Source organism: Struthio camelus, chromosome 14, assembly GCF_040807025.1.
Source record: "Struthio camelus isolate bStrCam1 chromosome 14, bStrCam1.hap1, whole genome shotgun sequence".
NCBI classification, from domain to species: domain Eukaryota; kingdom Metazoa; phylum Chordata; class Aves; order Struthioniformes; family Struthionidae; genus Struthio; species Struthio camelus.
Window position 1 is genome coordinate 17,688,556 of NC_090955.1, and position 23,484 is coordinate 17,712,039.

A 23,484-nucleotide genomic window follows, 5' to 3' on the forward strand; every position below is an offset into this window, starting at 1 on the left:
CGTTCTTGAGTGCTTGCCATTTTGTCAGCATGCCACATAACCAACTGTCTTGGGCTCACTCTGGAACTGCCATGACCCTGCCTGCTAATTTTAATGCCCAGTAGGAATGGGCAGGCAAGAGCTGCGTCACCAGCTGAACACTTGGTCAATAGACTCGTTACAGTTGTCAGCCAGCAAGAGCTCAGCCTGCATCTCCTATTTGCATGTGCTTAATTAAGAGTTTGAGAGCACTGTTTCAAAAAAGCATTGCCAAGATCTCGCCATGGGTAAGTACAGCAGACTGTGAGCCTTGTTTTGGGGGAGGAGGTCACAAAGAAAGGAACACTTCTACGTGTCTTCAGCTCGCCACTTACCTGTATTGTCAGTTTGGGTCTTTGTGAAACATAAGAGGTTAAACAAGACCTACAGTGGCTCTTGTATTTGAGGTTGAGTCCCATTGTACAGAGAGGAAGAAAGCTAAAACTATTGAAAAACAATGTAAATCTCATTACCTAAAGGGTAACACAGCCACACACGCATGGCAAATAGAAGACAATTGAATGTGGAACTTTACAAATGCTGTCATGCTTTGGCTGCCTTCCCTGTCATGCCATCACTGCTTGGGATCTCACACTATTTTAGGAGTGAAAGACCAGGAATCTGCTCCTGCTTTGTAACTGATCAGGAAAAACTTTAGGGCTGATGGGAGAATGTACATTGGGCTCCCCACCACTCCTGAGCTACTTCCCATTAAGAAGCAATGGAAAATTCCTGCATGTTTGATGTCCTCATTGTTTGTTGCTTACTCTCTGTTTTAGCTTGCTTGAAGGTGAATTTTGGGGAGGACATAGCTGTCAGCTCAGGGCTGTCCTATGCACTGAATCATTTAAAGATAGGATAGCTTTGCTATATAATATCATGTGCTTTGCCAATTTTTTTTTTTTGGCTTTGTCTCCTACTCAACTGTTCCTTCAATGGCAATTTCTTTAGTTACTGATCTTTTCTCCTTTCTCTCAATGACTGCAGGAAAATCCGGTGTCTGGTCACGACATGATCTACTGGTCTGAAAAGTATCAAGGAAGATGGGTCTAGCTGATTGCTCTCTTCTGTGCTGGACCTGAATTCATAGTGTGCCTTTTCAGTTACCATCACTCTTCACGTTAGAGAGAGAATTTGACAGACGGTAAAAACAACCCCCCTCCCCCAGTGCCAAATTGCCTGGCTCTGATAAGACTCAATGAAAACCTAGAGTTGGGTGGGGAGTGTTAAGGTATGAAGGAAAGAGGGAATAACTTTGGGGGACTTCAAGATCAAGATAACTTCAAGATCAAAAGTAGTAAATGTTTCTGTTTTATTACTTACTTAACAATTAAAGGCTAATAGCTCTCCAGGAAAGATTGCATTTCTCTCAGAGATGTAAAGAGACTCCATCAGGAACTCCACTGTTGGGTTCATTTTTAATTGTATTTTTTCCCTCATGACCAAAGTCATGTGAAGAAGAGTTGGTGTATTTAATCCTCACGCACTAATTCTTAGTTAAGACCATGCTAGATTTCTTAAAGCATGTCTTTCCTCCTTACACTGACAGCTATGAAAATTGAGGCATCAAGAAAAAAAGATGGCCTAACATCTCTAAATATATCCAAAATGCATACAAGAGGTAAAAATTAAATTTACTAAATATCTAAAAAGAAAGTCTGTTGGCTGATAAGCCACTTGCAGAGTCTAGCTTTCAAGAAAGTTCGGGCTTCATGCAAGCTATTAGATTACAAAAAAAACGTCTTTGAAGAAGTCAAATAAGGCAATTATACTGATTAAGTCCAGCCAACAAACTCTGTAAGATGGCTGACCATCTGACTTCTTGAAGACAGGAGATGCAGATTGACTCTGCTTTAATAAATCGGGTTCACGTACCTGCCTTCTCAGGGATAGATGCTGCAAGAGATCTTCTATGAGACAGAAAACAGCCACATTATTGCAAGACAGGAACTGTACGTGGAGCTGTCCGTCTCCCTTGGCATACTTCCGCATGACTTCAGCTAAGCCCAATTAGGAGCTGGGCCGACCTGTTATCTGAGGGCTACAGGAGGAAGCTGTGGGTGATCCTCGATAGTCTCGCGTTCAGCCAGATCCTGATAACACATGGACTAGCTTTGTGAGAAGAGCAATTGCCGATGGCTGTTTCGAAACTTTCTTAAGAGATGATTCAAAAATGTTATTGTATGAAGACTTTTCAGTAGTTTTATGAAGGGTCAAAGACAATCTATTTTTAAAGGAAATATGTTTGTATTCTGGATGTTTTAGTAATAGTTTCCGTAAATATTGTGCTACCTATTCTGGTGGGTTTTTTTCAGAGTAAAAAAGTACTACTAGATATTTTGGCTCCAAAGGATTTGCGGAGTCACCCGTAAGCCACGGCAATACTTATCATGCATTTGATTTGATGTGTCTAGATTCAAAGTAACATAAGAAAAGGACACGAGACTCCCTTTATCAAAACTCAGAATCAGTGTTTCGGAACCTGGACTAGCGGCGACCAGGATGACAAAAATCAAGCCCCTTAATTCTCTTTGTGTTCAAAAGCTAAACCCTACTGTCTGCCAGACCATTGTGGCGTACCTTGAAAGGTAACACTTCTAGCCTCTTTCAGACCAACGTGGGAGAAAATTTCTAACCTAAAGGTGTCCCTAAAACCAGTATTTTCTTCTATGTTAGACAGAGATTCCAATTTTAGCACCTCTCTAATCAAAGCTACAGAGCAGCAAAGTCTGAATTTGGCTGGCTGAAAACTTGTACCTTTGGAGAAAAATCTGTAAAAGCTTTTAGGTTATTTAAATAGCTACATAACAGCCTCTGGAAAGACATCATCTAAGTCCAGCTCAAAGCTCAGAGCATTTAGGTACCACTGTCCTTTTCCTTTTAAATAATGGAGTTTATGTTCCTGAGACACTTTGCTTTTGAAAAATATCACCCTCAATTTATCTTCTCCATGTCAGATGATTCAATTCATAAAGCATATGTTGTTATTGAGGTTTTTTATGAAAGCCAATATTGTTTAGAAATGTTTAATCAAAATGGTGACAAGCTTTAACTCTTTGTTTACTATATAATGTGTTGCAAAATAAATTACAAACATAGGACTGAAAGGTCCCTCCGGGTCACTGAGTTCATCCCTAAATCTGCAGATGAATATACATGTCTGACAAGTCTACAACTTTCAGTAATCTAAAAATATAAATGCAAAACCACAGTAAACAGAATCGAATATATGTAGAGGGTTCTGTAACGCTACTGTGTTCTGCCTAAGTTTACCTTTGGTATTCTGGTTGTGGCTAGTAAATGGAGACACAGTCACTAAGAAACTGAGAGAATCGGCTTGCTGCCACGCATGCTGGCTTTTAACTGAAGAGGTCAATAGGACCTCCTTGTTCTCACCGTCTTCTCCTAATATGGATAGTCCCAGAGCAAGTGTAGCTTCTCTGACCAGAATATTACGAGTCCGCTTATGATCAAGGTTGCTATCCTTGTTTACACCAGAGACAAAGAAGAAAGAATAGAGGCAAAGCAAGTGGCTTCACCACCCTGGAATTTCATTGTTCCTTATAAAGTAAGGGCAACAGGATTCTTGTTTTCCCCAACCCAGGATTTAAAAGATGAAGAATGGCTCTGTTGCCATCCTTGGGGACTCCAAGAACAATTGTTGAGAAGATCAGGCTCTGGAAAGAGAACCTGACTCACGGCCATCATTCATTATCTGCTACATGAACCTATTTCTCCTGCCTTCAGAGAGTCCAGATTACAACTATGATGTCTATTTTTTAAGAAGATCTGAATCAATTTATATGAAGCACTATAAAGCTAGTGTATAAAAAATACCACTGAGATTAGAAAGTCCAAGCTTTGAACTGCATCAATGATGAGGAGAATTAACATTGGTTCAGAATACTTAGTAAATATTTAAGTTCAAGTCCTTTATGAAGTGGAGATAAAGTATTTTCCTCTGGATATTGAGTATTCTACTCTGCTATAAAAAAAATCTTTTGCCAGAGCATAAAAGCCAACACAAAACTGAGGTCCTGTGCGGAGGACTGCTTTAGTTTTATCTCTAGTTCATTATTTTTGTCTCTCTGTTGCTCTGTCCTTGTTTTTTCATGGATTCCTGGCTGCTTTGGTAACTAATGTTAGGGAGTATGGAATAAACTTGCTTTTGCCTAAGGTATCATTAAGAAAAAAAAACTACTGAAAGCTTAAAAACATTTCCCCTTTGAAAACCACCTTTGATGAATCTTTTTTCTCTTTTGCTTTTTTATAAATTTAAAGTGAAAGTAACAGAATCAGGTTCAATACAGTCATAAATTTCACATTTTTGTGGTAATTGCTGGTTTAATTTCATTGTGAACGGGAAATAAAGCAGTACTTCTTTCTCTGCAATTGAAAGGGCTGTTTCAAATTCCTGAAAATGAGATTGCATAAATACTCAAAAGATGTTACATTAATCTGAATGCATCTTCAAATGAAAAGTAGTCTCTTCAAAAAGAAAAAAAAGCTCTGATCGAAATTCTCAGAGTTATAAATAAGGAGCCTATACACAAAGGAACTTTGTATATTCAGTAGAGTGTCATATGATGGCAAAAGCACATGAGGGTCACCCTGAGGATTACATCATCCGGAAGAGAGCACAACATGCATTTCTTATATGAAAAGCATGTCAGACAAAACCATGGACTTCCAAAGCCTTAGCTTCTTGGTCTCCAGTGCCTCATTAAATGTACAGCAGGTTATTTTTACCCTCTTTGAATTTATCTTTCCTGGACATGCAATGGTAATCCTTACTTAACTGCAAAGCCTAACATGAGAGAGAATTAAATCATGTTGAAAGAGCTCTTCTTGTGAAAGAATTTTAATGCATTGTAACAGGCAACTTTGTTCATTTGGGGGGGGGGGGAAATGAATGAGTATTTGTGTGAACTCCGCTAACTGCTTACACTGCGTTTATTGACCCTTTTCTCTTACCCTTGCATATGTGGGCATTAGATATTAAGGGTTTGAAAACAATAGAAAATATTCCATGATGAAGGGCACATTCAATTGATATTGCCCACTGCTTCAAAGCTTAATGGAAGGAAGTATATTGTACTGGGTACGAAGTGCGATTTGCATTTAATTTGCAAATAAGTTTTAATAAAACTAAGACTTTAAGGTGCTCAGCAAGATCCAGTTCAATGTAGAAGATTGTCAAGTCAGCTTCTATTCTATTTGAGGCAAGCTTTGATTTCTTTGAAATTAAGTCTGAGAATAGTAGAAGTGACAAAAATGTTGACAAGCTGGACTTGTTCCTATTGTAACTTCCTTCATGAGAGACCAAAGGGGAAGTGGCTTGGGAGCATGAGATAGTTATGTCAGGAGGAAAGGGCTTAGCATAGCTGGATATGGATCTACAGCCTGCAGCTCAATAATTAAGGTTGAGTCCTGTGCTTTTATTCAGTGTCGAACACCGTACCCCAGAGCACGGTGGTTTTGTCCACCATGCTTTTAAATGATTGCATGCCTCTTAATTCGGGGGTGGGAGGGGAGCAGAATACAGCATTCAGAGGAAGTGTCCCAGCAAGTACCTTTCTGTTACAAAACCAATTTCTGTAGCTATTATGCTTTTTGCTGGTAGTGTCAGCCTATTTTCTCAGTAGCTTTTTATCCTTAAACTACCCATCGGAGTGACGAGAAAAGATCACTTATTTTCATTGCTGCTCACCTACTGAAACTGCTTTCTCGTTCCATGTTGCTTATCTTGGTTAAAGAAATAGCTGATTTTTAGACATGATGAAACTTGTGCTGGTACTTTGCTACAATCTTAGTGGGCCAAAAATAATGGCCACAATCTAATGCTAAATTGTAAACTTTCTCCAGAGTTACCCTTTGAATACAACAGATTCTGGTCAGAGTGTCACATCAAATACTGCAAATGCCCAGATCTTAAGAGCTGAGAACATCTAGAATGAAAAATGCAGAATGACTTGTGCCACCCATTCCATATTGCCACTTCAAATTGCCTGAAATAAAATGATTCTGTTAAAGAATGCTGGTTATTTGGTGCCCTGGTGCTAAATCAAATGTGCTTAAATGCTTAAAATAAAAAAAAAAGTTTGTCTTAGCTTTATACGCCACAGTATGGACCTTGCTTGCTCTCTTGAGAGCAAAGGACCTGGATAATTTCCAACAATTTTAAAGTCTATTTCTGCTGCTGAACATCAGTTATATCTGATAAGCACGTAGCAATAGTTGGTAAGCTCTGGTCTGCTCTTGTGGAACAAAGCAAGAGATGGTTTGCCTTACTGTCCTAAATGATAGCACTAATTTCAGGGAGGTACGACCATTTTGAAAAGCAATAAATGCTGGTAGCCTAATCTCTGAAGTGGCTTGTTTTACGTTAAATACATATACTAATATTTTGAGCTAGGATTTTGAACGTAACATCAAGAAATCCAGGCTGGTTCATTACTGATAAATCTGCTTCAGAGTTTCTTATTCTGGATTAACTAGACCCTATGGATAGAGTTACTCTAGAACAGCTATTCCATTTTTTTTTAATCTGGAGTAATTAGTCCAAGGAAATCCATTCTTTTAATCTCACTACTGATATTCTGCTACTCCACCACAATGTTACAGTTACTCCAAAGCATATTTTCATGATGGAGCCTATATCACAGCTGCCCATAAATCAGGTGAAGGACAAATAACGATGGATTACTGGGTAATAAAGCCAGAACCCAACAAAATTATTTTCTGAACTTTGTATTTTGTATTTTTTCCTAAATGTCTTTGTGAAGACAGTTTTACTTGGTTTCATTCTTTGGGAGACAGACTGTTTGATATGCACTTTTAAACTTAATATAGCTGTTTTGCTCGGTATTATTCGCTCTCTTTGCAATGAGGAGCTGAAGGTGCTCACTCGCAGAAACCTATCCCTTACACACGTTCCTTCGTCTGAAAAGGCAGGGTTTTAACATGGTGGTAGCGCACAGGCTGCTGAGGGAAGGCCACTCTTAGTGTGAGGGGATGAGCGCTTTAGCGGTGCAGAATTAACGACCTGTCATGTGTGAGGGACAGCATCACCTCTGGGCTCAGCGGTGGCAGCTCCCAATGAACTCTCCGACCAAGGCAGATCCTGTAAGGCACAGATGAACGAGTTACACCGAGCACTTTGTTCTGACTTTTCAAGAAGCCGCAAAAGACTACTGTTTGGGGAGGGGGTTTTGGGGTGCAGCAAGAGGTAGTTTTGTTGGGGCGGGCGGCTCGCGTTCGAAGCGCTCTCCGACGGGAGGCCCGGCGGGTCGGCAGGCCGCTCGGCCTCCCCACGCGTCCTGCCGCCGCGGCCGCCTGCAAAACTCGCCTCCCTCGAAGGCCGCAGCGGCTGCGGGACCCCGCCGCCCTTCGACGCTTCGCTTTCTACCGCTGTTGCGCCCCCGGCGCGACTGCCGGGCTTCCCTCGGGGGCCGCTCCCCGCGTCTCGGTCAAGCCAAGGGCGAGAGCGCGGCGGGCGTTTCGGGGTGCCGTCGCGCGGGACGGCCCAGGCCCCCGCTGGGCCTCTCCTGCCCGCGGAGGAGACCGGGCTGGGGCGGCGGGGCCGCGACGTGGCAGCGGCGGGGTCTCGGCCGGCGGAGGCTGAGGGGGGCTCGCCCCGGGCCGGGCGAGGGGGGCGCGCTCGTCCCCCCCCCCCCCCCCGCCGGGGGCCGCTCCGCGCCTCGGGCGGGGGAGGGAGGAAGGAAGGGGGGGGGGTCTTAAAATCCCGGCCGCGGCGGGCGGCCTGCAGCGCGCCCCCGCCCCCTGGCCGTGATGAAGCGCTAGGCCGGGCCGGGGCTCCCTCCCCTCCCCTCCCCTCCCCTCCCCTCGCCGCCGCCCCGGGCCCGCGGCCGCACCTGGCCCCTTGGCAGCCGGGGCCTCGCCGGGCCGGGCCGGGCGGCGGGAGCGGCTCCCGCCTCCGCCGCCTTTGGGGGCGCCTGGTGCCGCGCGCGCGGCGCCTCACGGCGCGATGCAGCTGCAGTGGGAGGGAGAGGAAACCCACCCCCCTCGCCCGGCGGCCGCCTTTGTAGCCGCGCAGCCGGCCGCGCCGCCCTGCCCCGCTCGCAGCCGCGCCGCCAGCGCCGGAGCGCGGCGCCCGGAGCCCATGGAGCCCGAGGGTAAGGCTGTGCGCCGCGCCGCGCCCCCCGCCCCGCGGGCCCCGCCGCCCGGCCGGGTCCCCCCCCCCCCCCCGCCCGGGCGGGACGCTGCCCCGCTGCCGGAGTCGCCGCCGGCGGGGACGCTTAGGCTTGGCGGGGGCCCGCGCCGCCCGCCGCCGCCGCGCGGGGCTCGGCCGGCAGCCAGCCGCGGCGCCGGCTCCTCCGCTGCCGCCCCGCTTCGCTGTCCGGGCCGGGCCGGGCCGGGGGGGCGGCGGCGGCGCTCCTCTCCTCCCCGCTCTCCGGCAGCGAGCTGGCGCCTTCGCCGCGCGGCCGGGCTGGGCGGCGGGTGCAGCGCCGGGCCGCCTGGCGCGGGCCCGGCCGTGAGCTGGAGCCTCGCCCGCCGCCGCCGCTCGGCGCTTGTCTGCGGGCACCGGCGGCCGCGGGGCCGCGCCCGCGGGTGGGCACGGTGGGAAGCTGCCCGACCGTATCTGTAGTTCTCCCGACCCCGTACAGAACCAGCTCTGTTCAACGCTTATTTTGGCAAGACTGTTACTAGCGGCATGGATCAAATTTATTTCCTGCCAATCCATATTTAGGCACTTGTGAAATGCCAAGTTTTTTTTTTTTTTTTCCTCCGCTCTCTCCTTTTTTTTAAATACCTTTTGGAGCTGTTAGTACTTATAGTGTAAACCGCTTCTAGTTGCAAATTGGAAACCTCTGAGCCATAATGGTCTGTTGCGTTTAGCTGGCCGTCTCTTGTAAGCCCTACGTTCTCATGCAGAGAAGAAAAAAAAGTCCAACCTAAAAAACCTTATGAGATTCATGTTTAGAAAATTGGCTGCATACACCGTAGCTGTTTTTTAAACCTCAGTACCTAAGTCACATTTTCCATTCCAAATATTAAGAGTGGTTAAAGTATGTTAAAGGGATACACTCTACCTTAGTTCCCTCACGAGCTTTAGGGAACCGTAACACAAAGGAAAATGTCTCTACAATTAAAAATAATTGTAGGCTAACCACTTCTTGCAGTACCTGAGACACAGCAGCCCCAAAGAGGCTGAAAGAGACTGTTGGCACTGTTAATGACCTGACCGGCTTTGTTGTCCAGGTGGAGAATGATGCAGAATATAAATGCAATATGCATGGTGGCAAATGTATTGATAAAACTATTTTTACATTCTTTATAAGATGCTTTTTTTTAATAATAGGCTAGTCTTCATTATAAAATACTACCAGTTAGGATGTTCTGGTTACACAGATGCTAGTCAAACTAGCAGAACTGCATTTATAAATTCATACCCCCCAAATAAGCAAGCTGCTTTTGTTCCTGGGTTAGCTCCTTTATATCGCAGTTCTTTATAGTGTATACCTCCTGAACTTAATGAAGCTGGAGGAAAAACAATAAAAATAGAACTGAATTTAGAGAAGTTCCTACTTTTGAAGAAAAAATGCTTACTTTAAAAAATGCAAGTTCTCCTCTACCCTGCTACTTGGGGTATATAAAGTCTGGTTTACCCAGGAACCATATCATGCAAAGCTGCTGAGATGCCCCCTATGCCCTGGATCCAGGAGTATTCAGACAGTCTGACTTCTGGCATCCCCTGAAGTACTGGGGTACCAAACGTCAGTACGTTAAGCTTGGAGACTGGTCCTCCAAGGCGTGGAATGCAGCCTGCAGGAGGTGAGCTGCGATACTTGTGTTAGAAGCTTTTCTCTACATTAGTTATAGCAAGAGCCTAGGCTCTTAAATTAGATGCTGGAAGGTAGAGGCTATAAATACCCCATAGTATGCATGAATGTATAGGTTTGTCAACTGCGGTTATGAGAGTGTGGTTTCTGTTCTCAAAGTCAACTCGTACAGTGTGATAATCTACCCAAAGTCTGCAGAAAATAGGCGTGCTTGCTCTTGTGGCTTCGCTCAAATATGTCCCCAAAGTAGAGGTCAAATAAAAAAGGATTCTATGTGTATTATTTAAGGGTTACTTTTCTGTGGAAGTCCCTTAGCTTGTATAGTCTTGACTCGAATCATTCTTGAACAGAGTTGGAATTGGAGTTTTCCAGTCCCTTTCAGTGCAGCTCCTTGCATTCAAAGGTCTGTCTACAACACTTGCTGAAAACCAGCCCACGACTCTGTCCTCTCAGAGGAGCTCTGTCTCTTTACGAATGTGCAAATATAGGCCCCATTGGCTGTCCTCCCCAAAGACTGGGAAGAAAGACCAGGGTACTAGGTCACCCTTTCCTTAAGGCAGTCCAGTGTGGTGTTGCAATGGCACAGGAAGAACTGACTTTCAGAGTTCTGAGGTCTTCTGAATGTCCCTCATAACACATCAGCTGAAGCAACAATGTGCAAGGAGGTTGGTACTTGAAAGCTTATTTGGTCTTGAAGTATCTGAAAGAATGAAAGAATGTTTCATGCAAACAAATTTTAAAAATAGTGGAATCAAAATAGAACAGTGAGGATCCCAGAGACTTCTGTAGGGTGAGCAAGAAGGGAGAGGAGAAGAGTAGCAGTAGCAGAGGGAGCAGGTCATTGAAGTACTGGGACACAGGGAAGAAAGGCTTGGGAAGTCAGAAATCAAAATGATCAGTTTTTATTTGTGCACTGTATGCATTGCAATATTTTAAAGAGAAGCTTTGTCCCTGGGGTTCTCAAAATCAACCCAAAGATTTTATTCTCCTAGCTCCATGATGCAGGTTATTTATGTGTTTGTTCTGGGGGAAGCCTTGCTCTCAAGCAGGCTGTATGGGATGGGGTGACTTGGAGACTGCAGCCCTCTGAAATCCCATGTAAAATCTGCGGGCGTTTCCCACTGACTTTCAATGGAAACTGAGCGACTTAACTTCCTTAGGCTGTCCTTGGGAATAGCTTTCTCCTCCCGTGTATCTGTCACATGCCTAGTTCAGTGGACACTGGGTGAACGCTCTTGTTCCTGGGTGAAGTTTGTCTGTTACTACCTACCCTGCTCAAAAAAATAATAGAGAATGGCTTTTTATCAAATCATTTGTACTTTTTTTTTTTTACTCTCAGAGATCTTGTTGAAACAAGACTAATGGACACCAGTAATACTGGTGCAAATGGTCCTACTTTAGTTAGTCAGGGTGACCAAGTAGTCCATATGAGACTTGAAAGGACAGAGAGTGTAAATGTCACTATAATGTGATTAACGTTTCTTCTCTGACTGTAAACTTGTTCCTACTAAAGCAGCTGTAAACTTTTAAAATGATTTTGAATAAGATTCATTTACTACTTTAAGCTGTTTTGTAATTAATTAAAGTATTTTTTCAGTCACTAAATACTGAGAACTCAAAGAATTTGAAGCTATTTAGAAGAGCTGGTTGGTAAAAAAAACTAATGAATAAATACTTCCAGCTCTCAGGATTGAATACAGATATTGTATTAGAGCCTTGAGCTATTGATTACGCAGATGGTAGTTTGTCTGAGTGGAGCGCATAGTGTGGCAGATTAAAAGCAGTAATAACTACTGTGGTATTTGTTTTTGTTGGCGTCATCAAATTTTAATGTGAAAACGAGCGTTTCACTTGAGAGACCTTGGTTTACAAGTATTGCATAATGACGAATATTGATACCATTTGCAAAATCTCTCTCCTGTTCCAAGTTCTCTAAACTATTTGAAAGCTTTCTTTAAATAAAAAATTAACTTAATATATTTTTCAGATGTGGAAACTGAGACAGAGAATATGAGATTTCCTGAGATAAAGTGAAGTGAGGTAGTGAGAGAGAAGAGAGGAATGACGAGGGAGGTGATTGAACTGCTCAGCTAGTTCTTTCCATGATGTGGCAGCTGTTGAGCCATGCTGCTTACCCACCATCCGTCCTTAGGACGTGCATTTTGTTGTCCTCTGCCAACCCTTTTGAACTCCCCAGTAAGTGCTGGCCCAGGCCCCTCAGCCCCCCAGGCACAGCACCCCGGAGCTACACCGTGAAAATGCACCGCGAAATTGGGAATGGGCGTTTGCAGATTGGTGTTGCAGTCTCTCAAGCATACAGTAACTGGAAGGCAGTCACGGCAGCGAGGAACTCTGGCTGCCTTGGAGGTTGCGAGTAGTGAAATTTGAGAAGGCCTTTGTTGGTGGAACAATAGTGGAGGTACGCTGGGAAGTGCTTACAGTGAAATTTTTTGCCCCTCCCTCTGCTCTCCCCCCTCCCATTCCCCAGCCATCTCCTAAAGAAGAGGTTTAGTATAACCATATTTGCATTTTGCACTTTGCAGTGTCTTAAAATTTCATGGCTCTTTGGATTTTACTTCGCAGTTAATGGTTTTTCACTTTAGCCATAGTTGCTGTCGTTAGGAGTTGCTGCTGCTAGAGGACTGCATGTTTGCTTCATCTAAATGCTATGCCTTCCGGCACAGGGAGGACATGCTAATGCATAGCGTCCTCCTCCGCAGGAGTCAATGGAGTGAAAAACTGTTACTTATCTCCATTCCCTCATTGGTGTGGCTGCTGGGAATAAAATGGAAGAATTGCGGGAGGTTCTTGTTTAGGCATTGTTAACCTGTTGCCGCTGCTTTTTGTGGCACGATTCACCATGTAGTTGTATGAGAAATACCCAGGGTGTCCAGTTGTGACCTGGCTTCTCAGTCATGGCATCATTTAAAGCACGTTGCCTCTGTGGTATCTGACCGCTACGTCTCGAAATGCTTTTGGTCCTGCTTTTTCTTCTGGTGTCGCTGGCTTCTGCTGCTGTTTTGGTTTTTTTTTCTGTAAAATACAACCATATTTCAGAGCTTATTGTTGTTATCCACTTCCTTGTTTTCTGGGCTGCACTGTCCTTATTTTTCGGCCAGACTCGTATGCCCTGGTGTGTGACAAAAAAGCTGGTGAGGTAACTACCCTAAGAGCACTAGGCGACGAATTAGGCAGAAAGATCGGGGAGAGGAGGAGGTTTACAGAGGATAGCCTCAGTCGTCCCTTATAGGGTTTGCCATACAGTCGGTACTGGTGCTTGGAGAGGTGAGGTGGAAGCTCCATTAACTAACTGTACACAGTGTCTAGGTACCTACCGTAGGGTTAGACTGCGTGTATTGAATACCCCTTCTGTTTGCAGCTATCAACTGCAAACCTTCCCTCTTTCTTCCAAGCTATTTCACAAGCGTCTCCTGATTATTCTGTATTACTGGAGGAGATTGTCTTCTCCCTTGTGTTTTACTTGCTGTGACATGATAACGCATAGAAACGGTCAGAATTTAACGGGAGCGATGACAGCACTAAGAGGAAGCAGTGGGACCTGGCTGCTGTGAGGTGCACGTGACTAGGGACTGCTTCAGTAAGTATCATCAGGATGTTTTTGTCCCTCTGCCTTCCCACCTCCCCTTGGTATGATTAGTGTGTTGGTTATGAACTCTTAGGAACCTGTGGCTCTTTGACAGTGGACTGGCAGTGTGTAAAAAAAAAAAAAAAAAAAAAAAAAAAAAATTTGTAGAAGCGATAAAATGTAATTTTTATTCTACATTAAGGCACTTAATACTGAGTGATGTAAAATGTGCATTGGCAGAGCTGATGAGTCTGGGCCTATTGTCACGTGGAGTCCCCGAGAGGCCAGTGGCAGAAACCTGAGTGGGTCTCGCTCTGTGGTCTTGGTGGGTGCTGACAGCCTTTGGTCCTGAAGAAATCTGTCCACTGTTACCAACCTTTGTGTCTTCCCTACGTGTTAGTGACGTTCTCAAGTGCTCAATGTTCTTAAAAGCAAGAACTATAACCATTTTAAAGATTTTTTTTTTAATTGCATAGGCTTCTAGGATATGTTTAAACATGTTGGAAGTATCAATTGCTGTTTTGAAGTAAGCTCTTTACAGTGAGTAAGAAGCTGTCATCAGGCAGTGAATGGAATAATGTACAATTCATGGTTTTTGAATCTGTTACTAGCAGGAAAAGGCATTTCTTTGGATGACAATCTTCAAGGCATTTGCAGAGAGGGATGGAGCAGACTACAGGAAACTGTTGAGAGAGACAAGGAACTATTAAACACTTCAGGACCTTGGAATATGGAAATGAATAATTATTTAAATTATATTTTTAAATGCTGAATTTTCTCCTTTTTGCAGTGTAATTCTTCTAGTTCTTGAATTTCTTCAGAGACTGTTTTGATATATCTTCTTAGAAATTCTTTGGTTTAATGAACATTCAAGTAGAGAATATTTTATGCTGGACTGCTGAAGGAATGAATATTGCATTATACTTCCCATTTTTTCTCTTCAAGCATTTTGGGTATTCTGTTGCTGAAATAAAGCGTACAGAGCCAATGCTTTAAGTGTAACCACCTCTGCTGTTACTTTATGATATTCATTGATCTAGCTAATCAATGCATAAAGCTAAAACACCGAGACTGTGGTGAGATGTCAGTCTGTTGTTAGAAACCCAACCTCTATCCTGGAGACAAAGCTTTTGGGTACAGCGTATACGTCTGATATACACCTTTACACATCTCAGTGGCAATTTAGATAAAGATTTCTGAAGGCTAGCAGTCTTCACATTGAAGAATCTGATTAACTTCCAGAAATAACGAAAAGCCCAGTAGTCCCAGTATTTTGGGGAAGGCAGAGAGACACCTAAATATCACTTGGACGTCAGAGGCTTCTCATACTTATTCTAGACTTTTGAAAATTAGGCAGGTGTCTAACTATGATGAAGGAATTTAACACTGGCCTCCAGTTTTTTTAAACTCTTGGCCCCTCTCTGCTCTTTCTTTTAGAGCTTACGGGCTCCGAGTAGAAATTCTCTCTTGGTAACTTAACCCTGAGCAAATATTTACATTCATGAGATTCTTGCTACCTCAGCAATCATTTTGGGCATTGAGGTTGGAGCAGGGTGAAAGTTACTGTACCAAACATCGGGGCTGGAGAAGGAGAGGAGAAAGGAGGCACAAAGAAGCTTCCAAATATGGATTTCCCATGTTTGGTAGGAATCACCTGTTCAGTGTAGTTTGGTTGTCACTCTGCAAACAGGGCAGTAATCTAGAATAAGTTTTCCTGAGACATCAAATTACCTGCTGCTGTCCCTTTGCATTGGAAGGGTGTTTGTGATTTGAACTGCACCTACGTCTTCAAGAGGCTGGATGAAAATACTTGTGTAAAACTGAAGTGGGTGGAGTAGTAGAAGGGAGAGATTGAGACAGAAAGATAGAAAAGAAGGAAAAGTAAATAAAATCCAAAAAGCATTGGAAGAGATAGGAAGAGGTTTTGAAGAAAGGGGATTTTAAAGTCAAAATGAGCTAAGAATTCTGAAATTTGAGGAAGAAACCCGTAGAAGACCACTGCTCAGAATAAATCTATGGACACTGCAGAAATGAAGGAAAGGTTATCCAGATTACAGAACAACAGAAATATGGGAAAAATAAGTCACAGGAGGGACTCATGTCCCCCAAAACCAATGGACCAAAGCACCACCAGATCCTCTCCTCTCTTTTTCTTTTCTGGATGTCGCTGTTGGTGCCCAGCAGTGTGCTCTGTGCTGGCTGTGCCGTTTCTGGGAACGGAAGAGGATGACGGTGGCCTCAGTTCTCACACCCTTGGGGAAGGAACAGGGAGCTTTCTTATGACATTTCTACAAAGAGGCTAAATGCTGATGCAGGGTCCATCTTGCTGCCCACATGAGGCCCATGAAATCTGCCTCTGACCTGCCATTACGCCCTGTGTGTGCAAGCAGCATCGGTGAGACTCTCCTCTGATGGGAGGCTAAATCCAGATTGCAATGCTGCCGTCACATGACGTACTGTGCTGATCAAGTGCAAACCTATTCCCACGGCACGGCACAAATTCGTTCAAAAACTGGTGGTGAGGGCACTTTGTGCTAGCAGGTTTGTGCTGTGTGAGGTGTTGCCTGTCGTCCTGCAGCTAGCGCGGAGGCGTGAAGCCCGCGCAACACGGTTGTGTGTGTCTTCCGTCGGGTCTGTGCCGTGGGCTGATGCGGTTCTGCCCAGATCTCTCGGAGCCAGGCCTGACTCTACCATAACTTACATGATTAAAGGTCTTGCCCTGAGGCTGCAGCCGTGCAGAGCTGCGTGTTGGAACAGTTACTGTTTGCATTGAAGTAGCAGATATGGTTTTTCTATTTAAATTTTTTTCCCTCTTTTCCCATTTGTTGAATATCTGCAAAGCCCCGGCTTGGGGGTGGGTGGATTCGCCTTGGGGAAAAATCTCACCATTTCCAATTTCCGGCTGGAGGCCAGGTGTGCCACCGTGGTGGAGCACGGGCGCGCACCAAGGGAGCTCTCGACTTGGACCACAGCTCCCCATGGAGAGACAAGCCGTGCTGCCTGCTCTCTGTCTGCTTTAACAATTAGTATTGCAATTCTTACAGCCTGCTCCTGAGCTGTGAAAATGCAGAGACTAATATGAAAGCTGGGGAGGGGGGAACCCCGCCCCAATGATTATGCAGTTGAGAAATTCATTTCTGAAAATCCTTTCAACTTAAACTAAGAGTGACAAGTGACCTGCTGGTGGAGGAATAAGATTACCTCAAAATTAAATAAATGCCTCGTTCTTCCATAGTGTCTGGAGATGTTCGAACTGTGTCGTTGCTCTTCGTTATGGCTGCTTGATTTTGGTGGTTGTGAAAATAGTTGCCTCATTGGAATGCAGAACAGATGCTCCTCTTTTTACTCACTTGAAAGGAAAGTCTGACTTTTTTTTTTTTTCCAATATTTCCTAGACCACGCAAGTCCTAAAAGTTATTTTTAAAATTGCTACCCTCCTTGTTAGGACAGAGAAACTGTGGAAGTGCATATTGAGGAGATAGGAACTCTTGTGTTAACCATCAGTCTAGTCCAGTATTTAAGCTCTGCTGGTGGCCACAACCACTGCTTCAGACATGGAAAATTTTGTAACAAATAGTTATGGAACAGCTAGCACCAAGAGATGGCTTTATTTTGTTTTCTTCCCTCTTCTCCTCTCTCTAGTTATTTAAAAATTGGATTGTATCCTAAAGCATGAGGGTTTGTAAACTTCCAAAGCTCTGCTCCACTGAAATAGGAATTTTCTTGTGGATGGTAGCAGATTTAGGATTGCTACTGTACAGTAAAAAAAAAAAAAAAAAAAAGCCTTAGAACTGTATCTCTAGTTATTTTTATATCAATGGAAATACAATGTTAGTTTTTTGAGTACCTCAGTGTATATATCCTTTAGTAATATCCTGTGGCAATGAGTTCCCCTGCCTGCGTTTTCAATACTTGGAAAAGAGAGGAGAACTTTTTGCTTTTTATTTGTGATTTGGTTGTGCTTTGCAAGTTAGTTTGTTTCTAATTTTTAAGAAAATACAGACAAAGCGGTGCCACTGTTTCACTTTTGTGTATGTTCAAAGTGTTAAAACACTGTATTTTGGCAACAAATTCTGGGGGCTGGGGAGTGCTCTGGCCGGCTGCTGCGTGCACAGGGAAGACGCTGGCATTTCAACTTGGGTTCGCTCTCGCAATGCGACGAGAAACCTGCAGGTAAGCTGCCTCTGCCTGGAGTGTAGCGTGCACCTTTCCCCCCGCCAAGTTTATATAACATAGTTTATATAGAGTATTCCTCTCCTAATCAGTTAAACACCTGTTAAATGTAACCTGTAGTTCTTTCACCAAAATACCTTAAAAGCATTTGCAGCATAGGAATTTGGCATGTGTTGAAGCATAAAACTAGGTTCTGTCTTGTAATCCGCATTTTCCGAGTTTAGCATATGTTCTGCAAGTTGTGTATGTTCTAAGTTGGAAACCAGTGGAAACCAGTATGGTTAACAGTCTTCATGTTACATGTGGGTCTGCAGGACCACGACTTGCTACTCCTATTAGTTCCTCTGTCTTGTCTATGTAGAAAGGTGGTTTTATTACTATTAGGAAGAACAGAAGTGTCTGCTTCAAAAGCATATCAAGCAGGAAAATATATATGCTGTGAAGGAAAATTAGCTTTCAAACAAAGTTAGCGTCAAAAATTAGTATAGTCTCACTTAATCAGCTGCGGTAGCAGAACCTCCATCAGGTGATGTTGTGTTTTCTGTTCAATGTGGGTTGGAAACCCAGGAGCCATAGGTGGTGCCTGTGATTTGGGAATGAGATAGTGAAACGTGCCTGAAGAACCTAAGCCTTGATAGCAGAAGCTGCTTTTTCGTCCACAGTATCTCCTACTTTGCATCTGTGTTGGCTGGCGCTCTCAGCCACACAGGAATCAGCTGCTAAAATTATATTCCAAACCTGCAAAACTCATTAGATTATCCTGCCTTTTCCTGTTTTCTGATTTATTCCACATGCTGTGTCAGGTGAAATTCAAACTCCTGGTGCTGGTCGAGATTGTCCCGGTCCCCTGTTGTCCCACTCCAGGATGCCTGAGGAGTCCCATACGCTACTGATGGGGTGAAACGGCAACCTCCCGCTTGTTTCTTCCCTGGTTGTTGCCCCTTGTCCCTCTCTCCATCTCCAGGTTCGGTGGTACCTTACGTCCTCAGAATTTCCTTGCTGAGGTGTCTGGCATCTGCTTGGCTGACAGTACGTGTTAAAAATTAATAAAAACAGAGTTGCTCCAGTTATAGGCTAACCTAGTGGTGTTCTTCATATCCTTTCTAGTGGCCAGATCACAAAAATGCACGTTTGTGCTCACAGCCTTCTAAAACTTCTGTTTTTAGATCCACTGTGCGGGGTTTAGGTAGATCACGTGTATGTAGTTTTTTGAATTAAATGCATTTTCTTACTGTTGTAGTCTCCATTTTTTTTTTTTCCAAACTTTTTGGTCCTTTATTTTGCAATGGAAAAAACAACATTAGGTATTAAATCAGCCGTTTAAGCATGTAGCATCTGGGTGTAGCATGCAGAGTTGTGGGTGTGGTGACATGATAAATAATGAAACCGATCATCATGGGGGCTGCACATCATGTGTTTAAAAACCACCGAAGCCTTTCAGAGAAGCCTCTTCACATTTAAAACTAATTTTGACCCTAGCCAGTAGTTGGGAGAAAAAAAAGATGAGGTCTGGTCTAATACACACTTAGTATATGTTCCTGCTACTAAATGAGTAGTTCATATTGGTCTTCTAACTTTTGAAATGCACTCAAGATTTCTGAATGTCATATGCCACAGTATCTAAAATGCTGCTAAATCACCATTTGCACTGAAAGCCTTAAGTTTTTTTTGTGGAATATAATTGAAGGTTTTTTTTTTTTTTTACAGTGGTTAGGATTTTCAAAAACATCACAGTTACTCAGGGGACGCAGTTCAAATGTAACTTGATCCTGTAGCTTCCATTTTGCTTTTTTTTTTTTTTTTGTAAAAGACTTGAAAATCTGGTGATGCAAAAAGTGTGTTCCACTAGTCTCTTTTGGTTTGAGCCTGAACCCTCCTTTTTTGTTTGTTCTTTTTGTTGTTGTTGTTTTTTTTAATTGACAGTACTGACTACAGTTGTGTCCTCTTGCTGAAAAGGCATATGGCAGACCTTAAAATAATTATTTTTCAGTCTGACATAATGATGCAACAGAGGTGACTATCCTTTATTTCACAGAGCAACAGAGTATGCCCAATGCTCCGGCTTTTACTTTTTCAGCGAGTGTGGTGCTTGGAGACATTGCCCAAAGGAACTGTATGCTTTTACCCCGATTTTTCTGCTGAGGGCAGGTCGCACTTAGAGGTTGACAGAGGATGGAGCAAGATGAAGGCTTGTCCGCCCACCTGAGCAGACTGTGCTTTCCATGGGCGTTGGTTCTTCATGCGAGTCTGGTAACGGCGGTGGATAATTAGTGCAGGGTTGGAGTTGATCAGCCTTATTACGCACCCAGAAGGAAGGGATATCCGTTTGAAAAATAGTTTTGGAAGAAGGAGACTTGACTGGAAGTATTGGTGGTGACGTTCAAGTCGCTGTTAGGTTTATCTGCAGAGCGCTGTTTGAAGCGCTGCCTCTCTATTGCATGTCTTTTAGATGTTGTTGCAGTTGGAGAATCGACTCACAAAAGTGCATCTATTGAATGAATGTAGTCTGTGTACTGTGCAGAATAAAATAAATGTGATTTGTAAAAAGGCGTTTATTCATAAAGGCTGTATTTGGCAACTAGGTTTGATTTTTTTTTTTTTTTTTTCCCTCCTGTGTTAGGAGCATGCAGAAACTGGATGTGGATTGTTATGTGAGTGTGGTTTTTATCTCTGAAAGGGGACTCTGAATTTGTCCCCATCCTGGCACTCTGCTGGCCTATTCAAAACTGTGCATACGTTTTGATTCTTCAGTTAAACCTCCCGGTATTGATGCTTGGAATTAACTTGCATAGTTGAATTTTTTTTCCTTTTAAGAGCTTCATGCTGGATCTTACAATTGCAGGATTTGAGCTAGTCTGTTTAAACAAAAAACAACAAAAACTGGAAGTCTGCAGTTTTTCTGCATTGTTACTTTTATGTTTATTTAATGGCAGTCATGATAAAGTCTGATTTATGTAGGGTTTGTAGCACAGACTTCACTGTGGATTTCTACAAGCAGAATTTTGGAGCGCTCAGAAGCATTTGTAGGAGTTGCATAATGACAGTATTTGGTACTGTGCCCTGGCTGAAATATGTATTAAGCATATTAAGTAAATGAGCTATCCGGTCACTTACTTGGAGCTGGTCTGAACGGGCCAGTACTGCTGCTCTCTGTTCAGGCCCACCCATTGTATCTGTCCTCCACATGGTCTTAGTATATCCGTTAGTGCTAAAATCAGGTTAAATTCACTTTTAGTTTTTGTTGACTATTGAAATCAAATCCTGCATATTTTTTGAACTGCAGCACAACCTTTTCTTGAGAGCAATCGTGAATATGACTTCCTTCCGGGCTTAGGATGTTTTTCAGTACTGACAATTCTGTTCTAAATATTTGGTCCAAAAGAGAAGATTCATGTTCCAGCAGGCAAACCTGTTTCCGAATCTGTTCAAAGTGCCGTAACGTTTCAAGAACGTGAATGCAAGCGCTTTCAGTTTCTTCCTCTCCTCAATTTCTATCATACTGACCATGTAAAATTTGGCTATTACTATTTGTGTTTAAATTTGAGCAACTGTTACCTCCCCTAAGTCTCCAAGTTTAGGAGCTTTCCTAAAGCTCCCGTCTGTTAAGCCAACTTGTCGATAGTCAGGACCTTGCTGTTTGGGGCTGAAAATACAAGACCAGGCTGAAGTATGGCCACAGCAGCTGAGGGTGTGCTGACTGTGAAGACAGCAAAGTCATTATTAGAAGTTGGTGTGGGTATTTTTTTTTTTTCTTAAAGGCGGCCTTGGAAAATAACATCATCCTTTCTGTCCGCAGTGGAATACCTCAGTCCCAGTCAGGGCAAATGGGCAGATCCTTTGTCGTATGAACTCAGCTTTATTTTATGTAATATATGTTATAATGTAAATTATAAGTGGATGGACTTGTCACTAGAAAACAAGCATTATGCTCTGGAATCAGGTAAGCTAACCCACTATTGGAAGTGGGTTTGCACTATTGGTAGACTAGGGCATGCCATAGTCTTCTATCAACTAGCCAGGATTATTATAATTAGTGAAACACTTTATGCTCTCTGCACAGTCATGTTTAACTTTGTTTATTAGGATGGCACCAAAAAACCAAGCACTAAAACTTGCTTTCTAGTGTTGCAGGCAGCCTAGTCAAGACGAAACAGACCCGATAACAGCAAAACAAAGTATTTTATCAGTTCCTTTTCGGAAAAAGAGGACGCTCCTGAGTGCGTGGGGATTCAGTATATTCCCTTGCAAGTATATTCAGCTTTGCAAGAATATCGGAGTTTATTTTGGTGAAGTTTAGGTCACAAGTATGCACAGAGCTCTGTAACAGCTGTGTGAAGAACTGAGCTTACAGTTCCCTGTGAGTCATGTCATGGTTTTTCTCTCCTTTGTGTTCAAATGTTGGGTAATTCCTGGATTGTTTTTGAAGTGTTTGAGGATACAGATTGTAAAGTAATGGCATAGTTAAGATCAAGGGTGTCTAACAGTTAATGATTTTCTTTAACATATCAATATCATTAGGAAAACCCAGGATGTTATAAGTTGTTTTTCTATTATCTTTTCCATTCTCTCTAATTACAGGCTTGATATGAACTTTATAGTTTGGGTGGCATGATGGACTTTGGTCAATAAAAGCAGGAAATGATAGAGACAAATGCTTTCTGGCTGCTACACCCCAATGTTCCACTGGGAAAATAAATGTAGGAACAAAACCTTTTTTTGTTTTGGGTTTTTTTTGTTTTGTTTCTTTTTTTTTTTTTTTGGTCAGATGGATGGGAGTTCATTACAATCAAAAAAGAATTAAAGAAGACCCATTTACAGTTATGCTTGTGAAAAACGGATCCATCTAGAAAGACTAGATTTCTTTTGAACCTGGAAGCGGTTTTTTTACTGATTCTGTAGAAGACTGGAGGAAAAATAGCAACAATATAAGGTACCAGATCATTCTTGTGTATGTGGGATGTTTTCTCTTACGATCAGTAGCTTGGGTTACATGAATATTTATGAGGGTAGTGGGAAGAGTAAGAAGCAGGATCCTAAAAAGTAGGAGGATTTGGGTTCTCCTAAGAAAGGAGCTTTGCAGTGCTTTTATTCAATGAGAAGAACTTGAAAGTAGTAATTCCTCTTCACCTATTTTCAGTGTTTTGGCAAGGGGTCAGTGGCAGTAAAGGTTGTCTTGGATTCTTATAATGATTGATCGAGTCTAATGGAAGAAAAATATTTCTGTCATTCCCAATACCATCGTTTTCTGCTGCTTGTTCACCGGTGCTCTGCTGGTGTTGCAGGAAATTCTGAATTACTAATTTTGTTTGGAATGGTTTTTCTCCTTCTCCCCCCTCCACTGCAAGCCTGAGTTACTACCGTGCTGGCAGACAGCAGGCTTGGCACCGACAATAAAGGCAACACTAGAAAAAATTGTATTTAAGGAATCTGTAAGATGTATGTCAGGAAGAAGATTTCTTTAGCTGGGAGCTGGTGCTTTGGTGGAGTTCTGTCTGTAGTGAATAATTTGGCATTTAAGTGAGTCCTCACAAGACCACAGATCTACTTTACTGGAAAAAGTGGGTGTTGTAGGAAACTCTAGATATAGCCATGCTAATTCTCTTAAATCTCTCAGCTTCTTTCCATGCCCCTAAACATAGGGTTTGCAGTCCCTAATGGGATATGAAGACGCTGCACTGAAGTGGCTTTACTTGGCATTAGATTAAGACATTCTGGGGCCTTGAGCCGTACCACAACTTGATGCTGGCACCGCGCTGCGCTGCCGTTCGTGGCGGAGGGCTGCTCTTGTCATTATAAGCAGAGCTGGGGGCTTTTCGTCTCCGCGGAGTAACAGCAGGGCCACGTCTCTGCCTCAGAGCAGTAGGGGCGCTACGCTTACTGATTACATATGTATATGTGTGCGTA

The 23,484-nt window shown here is 43.3% G+C and overlaps 1 protein-coding gene across 2 annotated transcripts in view; it reads left to right on the plus strand.

Annotated features, from left to right (window-relative positions):
• The first annotated feature begins 7,890 nt into the window (after positions 1-7,890).
• Positions 7,891-23,484, plus strand: part of FGD3 (FYVE, RhoGEF and PH domain containing 3) — a 117,436-nt gene continuing 101,842 nt past the window's right edge. Inside the window, exon 1 of one of the 2 annotated variants that reach the window (XM_068907537.1) lies at positions 7,891-8,153. In XM_068907537.1, the coding sequence (XP_068763638.1) occupies positions 8,006-8,153 (148 nt within the window). In that variant the 5' untranslated portion in view covers positions 7,891-8,005. The remainder of the gene's footprint in view (positions 8,154-23,484) is intronic. The other variant, XM_068907538.1, reaches the window with a different exon arrangement.